Raw genomic sequence first — 10,000 nt, 5'->3', positions numbered from 1 at the left:
CATACTGTACAGAGAGACAGAACACATGGTGATACATCTCATACTGTACAGAGAGACAGAACACATGGTGATACATCTCACACTGTACAGAGAGACAGAACACATGGTGATACATCTCATGCTGTACAGAGAGACAGAACACATGGTGATACATCTCATACTGTACAGAGAGACAGAACACATGGTGATACATCTCATACTGTACAGAGAGACAGAACACATGGTGATACATCTCATGCTGTACATAGAGACAGAACACATGGTGATACATCTCATACTGTACAGAGAGACAGAACACATGGTGATACTGTACATCTCATACTGTACAGAGAGACAGAACACATGGTGATACATCTCACACTGTACAGAGAGACAGAACACATGGTGATACATCTCATGCTGTACATAGAGACAGAACACATGGTGATACATCTCATACTGTACAGAGAGACAGAACACATGGTGATACTGTACATCTCATGCTGTACAGAGAGACAGAACACATGGTGATACATCTCATGCTGTACATAGAGACAGAACACATGGTGATACATCTCATACTGTACAGAGAGACAGAACACATGGTGATACATCTCATGCTGTACAGAGAGACAGAACACATGGTGATACATCTCATACTGTACAGAGAGACAGAACACATGGTGATACATCTCATGCTGTACAGAGAGACAGAACACATGGTGATACATCTCATACTGTACAGAGAGACAGAACACATGGTGATACATCTCATACTGTACAGAGAGACAGAACACATGGTGATACATCTCATACTGTACAGAGAGACAGAACACATGGTGATACTGTACATCTCATACTGTACAGAGAGACAGAACACATGGTGATACATCTCATACTGTACAGAGAGACAGAACACATGGTGATACTGTACATCTCATACTGTACAGAGAGACAGAACACATGGTGATACATCTCATACTGTACAGAGAGACAGAACACATGGTGATACATCTCATACTGTACAGAGAGACAGAACACATGGTGATACATCTCATACTGTACATAGAGACAGAACACATGGTGATACATCTCATACTGTACAGAGAGACAGAACACATGGTGATACATCTCATATTGTACAGAGAGACAGAACACATGGTGATACATCTCACACTGTACATAGAGACAGAACACATGGTGATACATCTCATACTGTACAGAGAGACAGAACACATGGTGATACATCTCATACTGTACAGAGAGACAGAACACATGGTGATACATCTCATGCTGTACATAGACAGTACTAGCCTGGTTAATAAACCAGACCGAATCAGCCGTTGGCACAAAAGAAAATTGCTTGCCAGCGGATTTCGGTCTGGAGAGGCTCAATTGTACGCCCATTTCCTACACCACACTGGAAATGAAATCCAAGCTGAGCCTCCCCAGACTAATATCCCGCGGTCCGTGCGATATTAGTCTGGTTTATTAACCAGGCTAAGACAGTACAACACATGGTGATACATCACATACATCACATACTCTCTCATCTCATCTCATCTCATCTCATCTCATCTCATCTCATCTCATCTCTCTCGTCTCGTCTCGTCTCTTCTATCTAAATGTTTGGATTCGCCTGTAAGGTCGTCGAGTGCTACGGAAAGTTCTCGTCTACAATATCGTACGGCGCTGAAATTGTAGATCTGCTTTTTTGAAAAATCTTGAAAATGTGCAAAGGTTTTTAACTCAAACCTTTGCTTCCGATAGGGGGGTCGGTGGCCAATTACATTATAATTTTTGGGGGTCCTTGACATGAAATAGTGTGAGAACCACTGAAGAACAGAAACATAGGGTTTTAACCCTTTCAGAACCACTCACATAGAAACATAGGGTTTAACCCTGTGAGAACCACTGATATAGAAACATAGGGTTTAACCCTGTGAGAACCACTGAAGAACAGAAACATAGGGTTTAACCCTGTGAGAACCACTGAAGAACAGAAACATAGGGTTTAACCCTTTCAGAACCACTGAAGAACAGAAACATAGGGTTTAACCCTTTCAGAACCACTCACACAGAAACATAGGGTTTAACCCTGTGAGAACCACTGAAGAACAGAAACATAGGGTTTAACCCTTTCAGAACCACTGACATAGAAACATGAGGTTTAACCCTGTGAGAACCACTGACATAGAAACATGAGGTTTAACCCTGTGAGAACCACTGAAGAACAGAAACATAGGGTTTTAACCCATTCAGAACCACTCACATAGACACATATGGTTTTAACCCTTTCAGAACCACTGGCATAGAAACATAGGGTTTAACCCTGTGAGAACCACTGACATAGAAACATAGGGTTTAACCCTTTCAGAACCACTGACATAGAAACATAGGGTTTTAACCCTGTGAGAACCACTGACATAGAAACATAGGGTTTTAACCCTGTGAGAACCACTGACATAGAAACATAGGGTTTAACCCTTTCAGAACCACTGACATAGAAACATGAGGTTTAACCCTGTGAGAACCACTGACATAGAAACATAGGGTTTAACCCTTTCAGAACCACTGACATAGAAACATAGGGTTTTAACCCTGTGAGAACCACTGACATAGAAACATAGGGTTTTAACCCTGTGAGAACCACTGACATAGAAACATAGGGTTTAACCCTGTGAGAACCACTGACATAGAAACATAGGGTTTAACCCTGTGAGAACCACTGACATAGAAACATAGGGTTTAACCCTGTGAGAACCACTGATATAGAAACATGAGGGTTTAACCCTGTGAGAACCACTGACATAGAAACATAGACACACACACACACACACACACACACACACACACACACACACACACACACACACACACACACACACACACACACACACACACACACACACACAAACACACACACACACACACACCGTGGTGGTGGTGATTAGAGCTCCCCCTGGTGGAGGCTGCCAGGGGCCTGGAGACGCTCTTCTTCCACGAGGGGCCCGCTGACGACGACCAATGAGAGGAGGGCTCCTTCAAAGCTCCGCCCCCTCTGGAAGACAGAGAGAGAGAGAGAGAGAGAGACAGAGAGAGAGAGAGAGAGAGAGAGAGAGAGAGAGAGGGAGAGAGAGACAGAGAGACAGAGAGACAGAGAGACAGAGAGAGAGAGAGAGAGAGAGAGAGAGAGGGAGAGAGAGACAGAGAGACAGAGAGACAGAGAGAGAGAGAGGGAGAGAGAGACAGAGAGAGACAGAGAGACAGAGAGACAGAGAGACAGAGAGAGAGAGAGGGAGAGAGAGACAGAGAGAGACAGAGAGACAGAGAGACAGAGAGACAGAGAGAGACAGAGAGACAGAGAGACAGAGAGACAGAGAGACAGAGAGACAGAGAGACAGAGAGACAGAGAGTGTGGTAACATAACACAATTTAAATCCCAGGTAATACAAAAAGAGGAAACACTTGTCATTAAAAACCAAATAACAAAGAACGAGATCTAAATAAAGGAAAATACTAGAGCAGCATGCGTGCGCGCGTGTGTGCGTGTGTGCGTGCGTGCGTGCGTGCGTGTGTGTGTGTGTGTGTGTGCGTGCGTGCGTGCGTGCACATACCCGTGCGTGTCCCCCAGCCTCGCGGGGCTGCTGTCCATCCTCTGGGTGAGCCTAGGGGGCGGGGCCGGGGGAGGAGCCTGCTGCTGCCCCGCCCCTCCTCCTCGTCCGCAGTGGGACAGCCTGGGGAAGCTCCGCCCCGTGGTGGGCGGAGCTTGGCCGTCCGCCCCGAGCTCCTCCCCCTCCCCCTCCCCCGGGGCGCGGGTAGGGGGCGGAGCCACCGGGGGGTCCTCCCCCTCCCCCGGGGGGCGGGTAGGGGGGGGCGGGGCTCCTCGCTTGAAGACGCTGTCGATGTTCAGCGCCTCCCTGTTGGGTGGCGACAGTTATTTAGATATTAGAAAGGCCAGGTGTCTGACCCCGCGCTGCTGGCCAATGGGGAGCCACGCTGCTACGTGACTCACCCCGCGCTGCTGGCCAATGGGGAGCCACGCTGCTACGTGTCTGACCCCGCGCTGCTGGCCAATGAGGAGCCACGCTGCTACGAGGCGGCCATCTTACCTCGGGGGGCAGCGTAACATTGTGTCTATGGGGCGTGTACTTTTAAATAACCATAACATTGTGTCTATGGGGCATGTACGTTTAAATAACCATAACATTGTGTCTATGGGGCATGTACGTTTAAATAACCATAACATTGTGTCTATGGGGCGTGTACTTTTAAATAACCATAACATTGTGTCTATGGGGCATGTACGTTTAAATAACCATAACATTGTGTCTATGGGGCATGTACGTTTAAATAACCATAACATTGTGTCTATGGGGCATGTACGTTTAAATAACCATAGCATTGTGTCTATGGGGCATGTACGTTTAAATAACCATAACATTGTTTCTATGGGGCATGTACTTTTTAAATAACCATAACATTGTGTCTATGGGGCATGTACGTTTAAATAACCATAACATTGTGTCTATGGGGCATGTACTTTTAAATAACCATAACATTGTGTCTATGGGGCATGTACGTTTAAATAACCATAACATTGTGTCTATGGGGCATGTACTTTTAAATAAACATAACATTGTGTCTATGGGGCATGTACTTTTAAATAACCATAACATTGTGTCTATGGGGCATGTACGTTTAAATAACCATAACATTGTGTCTATGGGGCATGTACTTTTAAATAACCATAACATTGTGTCTATGGGGCATGTACGTTTAAATAACCATAACATTGTGTCTATGGGGCATGTACGTTTAAATAACCATAACTTGTCCATTTTTTTCTGTTTTCTGTTCTGAACTGTGTCTCTTATTTCTGTTAGAAATGTGACTCTTATTTCTGTTAGAACTGTGACTCTTATTTCTGTAGGAACTGTGACTCTTATTTCTGTTAGAACTGTGACTCTTATTTCTGTTAGAACTGTGACTCTTATTTCTGTTAGAACTGTGACTCTTATTTCTGTTAGAACTGTGACTCTTATTTCTGTTAGAACTGTGACTCTTATTTCTGTAGGAACTGTGACTCTTATTTCTGTTAGAACTGTGACTCATATTTCTGTTAAAACTGTGACTCTTATTTCTGTTAGAACTGTGACTCTTATTTCTGTTCTGAACTGTGACTCTTATTTCTGTTAGAACTGTGACTCTTATTTCTGTTAGAACTGTGACTCTTATTTCTGTAGGAACTGTGACTCTTATTTCTGTTGGAACTGTGACTCTTATTTCTGTTGGAACTGTGACTCTTATTTCTGTTGGAACTGTGACTCTTATTTCTGTTAGAACTGTGACTCTTATTTCTGTTAGAACTGTGACTCTTATTTCTGTTAGAACTGTGACTCATATTTCTGTTAAAACTGTGACTCTTATTTCTGTTAGAACTGTGACTCTTATTTCTGTTCTGAACTGTGACTCTTATTTCTGTTAGAACTGTGACTCTTATTTCTGTTAGAACTGTGACTCTTATTTCTGTAGGAACTGTGACTCTTATTTCTGTTGGAACTGTGACTCTTATTTCTGTTGGAACTGTGACTCTTATTTCTGTTGGAACTGTGACTCTTATTTCTGTTAGAACTGTGACTCTTATTTCTGTTAGAACTGTGACTCTTATTTCTGTTAGAACTGTGACTCTTATTTCTGTTAGAACCGTGACTCTTATTTCTGTTGGAACTGTGACTCTTATTTCTGTTGGAACTGTGACTCTTATTTCTGTTGGAACTGTGACTCTTATTTCTGTTAGAACTGTGACTCTTATTTCTGTAGGAACTGTGACTCTTATTTCTGTTAGAACTGTGACTCTTATTTCTGTTAGAACTGTGACTCTTATTTCTGTTAGAACTGTGACTCTTATTTCTGTAAGAACTGTGACTCTTATTTCTGTTAGAACTGTGACTCTTATTTCTGTTAGAACTGTGACTCTTATTTCTGTTAGAACTGTGACTCTTATTTCTGTTAGAACTGTGACTCTTATTTCTGTTGGAACCGTGACTCTTATTTCTGTTCAGAACTGTGACTCTTATTTCTGTTAGAACTGTGACTCTTATTTCTGTCAGAACCGTGACTCTTATTTCTGTAAGAACTGTGACTCTTATTTCTGTTAGAACCGTGACTCTTATTTCTGTTAGAACCGTGACTCTTATTTCTGTTAGAACTGTGACTCTTATTTCTGTAAGAACTGTGACTCTTATTTCTGTTAGAACTGTGACTCTTATTTCTGTTAGAACTGTGACTCTTATTTCTGTAAGAACTGTGACTCTTATTTCTGTTAGAACTGTGACTCTTATTTCTGTTAGAACTGTGACTCTTATTTCTGTAAGAACTGTGACTCTTATTTCTGTAAGAACTGTGACTCTTATTTCTGTCAGAACTGTGACTCTTATTTCTGTTAGAACTGTGACTCTTATTTCTGTTAGAACCGTGACTCTTATTTCTGTCAGAACCGTGACTCTTATTTCTGTTAGAACCGTGACTCTTATTTCTGTTAGAACCGTGACTCTTATTTCTGTCAGAACCGTGACTCTTATTCCTGTCAGAACCGTGACAGGGCCTCTTACCTGCAGGGCCTCCAGGACGGCCGGTACCGGGCCTCCCCAGACGTCCCGCTGGACGGCAGTGTCTGCGGGGGACAGCAGGAGGGGACGGCGGCATCGGCGCTTCGTCTCTCAGTCCCGCCGTCCTCCTGACGTCCACCACTGGACACGGCGTTGGTACGGCCGTCGCCGCTGCACAGCGAAGCGCTAAAAGGAAAAACAGAAACGCAGCAGAACAAACTATGTTTATACTACAATAACAGAACAGAAACCAGAGTGATACAGCAGAACAACCTGTTTTATACTAGAATAACAGAACAGAAACCAGAGTGATACAGCAGAACAACCTGTTTTATACTAGAATAACAGAACAGAAACCAGAGTGATACAGCAGAACAACCTGTTTTATACTACAATAACAGAACAGAAACCAGAGTGATACAGCAGAACAAACTGTTTTATACTACAATAACAGAACAGAAACCAGAGTGATACAGCAGAACAACCTGTTTTATACTACAATAACAGAACAGAAACCAGAGTGATACAGCAGAACAACCTATGTTTTATACTACAATAACAGAACAGAAACCAGAGTGATACAGCAGAACAACCTGTTTTATACTACAATAAAGGAACAGAAACCAGAGTGATACAGCAGAACAACCTGTTTTATACTAGAATAACAGAACATAAACCAGAGTGATACAGCAGAACAAACTGTTTTATACTACAATAACAGAACAGAGACCAGAGTGATACAGCAGAACAACCTGTTTTATACTACAATAACAGAAATAGCCGATCCATTATTTCCGCTATTCTTTGGAAAACGTTTGAACAAGGACGAGAATGTTTCAACGCGGAAACGGTCATGGCGATTATGCAAAACAATACTTGCGATATTCTGAAAATGAATTGCGATCAGGCGATTATAACAATAACAGGCCTTACCCGTTGCGGTGGTGGTGGTCGGAGGAGGAGGAGGAGGGGGATGACACGTTTTCAGCGGGAGCGCAGAGAGAGGCGGTGGCGGGCTGGGAGGTGGAGGTGGAGGAGGAGGAGCTAGAGAGGTGGAGGTGGTGGTGGAGGAGGAGGAGCGGCCGGCTGCTCAGCAGGTTGCTCATGGTCTCCCGGAAGTCTCGCAGGCGGCGGCTAGACGCCGACGAAGACGAGTAGGAGGACGAGGAGAAGATGAAGACGAGTAGGAGGACGAGGAGAAGAAGACGGAGGCGGAAGGAGTTCTGGACAGAGGCGACCTGCAGGGAACCCTCTGCTGCTGTGGAGTCAATTCAATTAAATTCAACAGAGCTTAATTGGCATGAGAAAACGTACGTTTACATTGCCAAAGCAAAAGCAGAGCAAAACAATCAAGGTACAACGATACAATAGACGTGTAAACAGAGCCGTGTTACATTTAAGCAATATTACACGAGAGGGTGTGGTTTAACGTGATTATCGAGAGGGTGTGGTTTAACGTGATTATTGAGAGGGTGTGGTTTAACGTGATTATTGAGAGGGTGTGGTTTAACGTGATTATTGAGAGGGTGTGGTTTAACGTGATTATTGCCACGACCATGATGCGGTCAGGAATGAGACGTAGTCGAGTTCCGCAACTGAAGTGGCAATAATCACGTTAAACCACACCCTCTCAATAATCACGTTAAACCACACCCTCTCAATAATCACGTTAAACCACACCCTCGAGTGTTACCCTTAAAACTTTTCTTTTTAATGACAGATGTAGTCACTACAACCACAAATGTCCCAAGAAACTAGCTAGCCTAGCCACCGAGTTTGCTAGCGCTCTGGGAAAACAGAGCAGCGGAATTCTTTCTTTTGATGAGGTGGTGAATGGAGCTGGTTTGATCCACGGCTAGAAGCCGTTTCAACCAATCAGATTGCTTCCTCGAAACTATCCTGTGAGACTATAAAAGATTGTGCATGTTTCTGTCAGAGATATAGTTATACATCCATATAGGAGACGCTTTATACCTTTGAAAGAGTCCCTCCTGGGGGAGCAGAGATGACCTGGCAACCCTCTGCTCCTTTAGAGTCCCTCCTGGGGGAGCAGAGATGACCTGGCAACCCTCTGCTCCTTTAGAGTCCCTCCTGGGGAACAGACCTGGCAACCCTCTGCTCCTTTAGAGTCCCTCCTGGGGGAGCAGAGAAGACCTGGCAACCCTCTGCTCCTTTAGAGTCCCTCCTGGGGAACAGACCTGGCAACCCTCTGCTCCTTTAGAGTCCCTCCTGGGGGAACAGAGAAGACCTGGCAACCCTCTGCTCCTTTAGAGTCCCTCCTGGGGGGAGAGGGGGAGGGGTTTTCAGTGGGTTTTCAGTGGTTCTCAACCGCCGCGGTCCAGGGACCACTAGTGGTCCTTGAGGGTGGTCCCAGGTGGTCCGGGGACCACTAGTGGTCCCCGGACCACTAGGTTTCATTTAGAGTGGCATTATGGTTAAACAGCTGCATTACTTAACACATTGACTGCGGATCACGACATTCTCGATTTCTTAATTGATAAAGGTACTTCCCTGCTATCACGACATCTCCGTCATTAACACCCCCCCCCCCCCCCCCGAACGCCCGGGGTTATTTAATCCATCCAATCAGAGCGACTTATATAGCAGCGGAGCTATGTTATATCCCGGATGTGGACCGGATGTTATACCGGACCGGATGTTATATCCCGGATGTGGCTGAAGTAGCTAAATGTAGCCAAACCACCCCCGAGGCGATCGACAACAACGGGAGGAAGGATTAATTATATCTCAAATACCGACGGGACCGCGGTGGGCCGTCTGACACATAATCTGTGTGTGTCTGTGTGAGCATGTGTGTGCACGTGTGTGTGCGTGTGTGTGTGTGTGTGTGTGTGCGTCTGTGTACCTGCGTGTGTGTGTCTGGTACAGCTGACAGGGCCTTGGGAGGAGTCAGGTGACAGGGGGGAGGAGTCAGGGGTCCAGAGGGTGACCAGGGCCTCATGGTGCACCGTATCGACCCTGCGGGGTCGATATGAAAAGCTGTCTGTCGACGAGTCAGTGCACGTGTCACTGGAGATGTACAAAGTTACAGTGGAGGAAATAATTATTTGATCCCCTGCTGATTTTGAAAATTTGCCCCAATACAAATAAATGAGCGGTCTATCAATTTTATGGTACTTTTATTGTAGGCAACAAAGGAGTGGCTCAAGAAGAAGCACATTAAGGTCATGGAGTGGCCTAGCCAGTCTCCAGACCTTAATCCCATAGAAAATCTGTGGAGGGAGCTGAAGCTTCGAGTTGCCAAGCGACAGCCTCGAAACCTTCAGGATTTGGAGAGGATCTGTAAAAAGGAGTGGACCAAAATTCATCCTGAGGTGTGTGCAAACCTGGTGACCAACTACAAGAAACGTCTGACTTCTGTGCTTGCCAACAAGGGTTTCTCCACAAAG

At 44.8% G+C, this 10,000-nt stretch overlaps 1 protein-coding gene across 1 annotated transcript in view; it reads right to left on the bottom strand.

The window, feature by feature from the left end:
• The window catches only part of LOC310864627 (uncharacterized protein), a gene marked incomplete at both ends in the record, with an annotated part of 36,574 nt that extends 27,022 nt beyond the window's left edge, over window positions 1-9,552 (bottom strand). The window contains 5 exons of the mRNA XM_083773315.1: window positions 2,916-3,040; window positions 3,597-3,899; window positions 6,594-6,776; window positions 7,524-7,606; window positions 9,457-9,552. Coding sequence (XP_083629441.1) covers window positions 2,916-3,040; window positions 3,597-3,899; window positions 6,594-6,776; window positions 7,524-7,606; window positions 9,457-9,552 — 790 coding nt within the window. The remainder of the gene's footprint in view (window positions 1-2,915; window positions 3,041-3,596; window positions 3,900-6,593; window positions 6,777-7,523; window positions 7,607-9,456) is intronic.
• Window positions 9,553-10,000: the final 448 nt, after the last annotated feature.

This window comes from Protomyctophum parallelum, assembly GCF_964188405.1.
Source record: "Protomyctophum parallelum genome assembly, chromosome: 9".
Taxonomy (NCBI): Eukaryota; Metazoa; Chordata; class Actinopteri; order Myctophiformes; family Myctophidae; genus Protomyctophum; species Protomyctophum parallelum.
The sequence above is the reverse complement of the archived record's forward strand: the minus strand, read 5'-3'. Positions and strand labels throughout refer to the sequence as shown.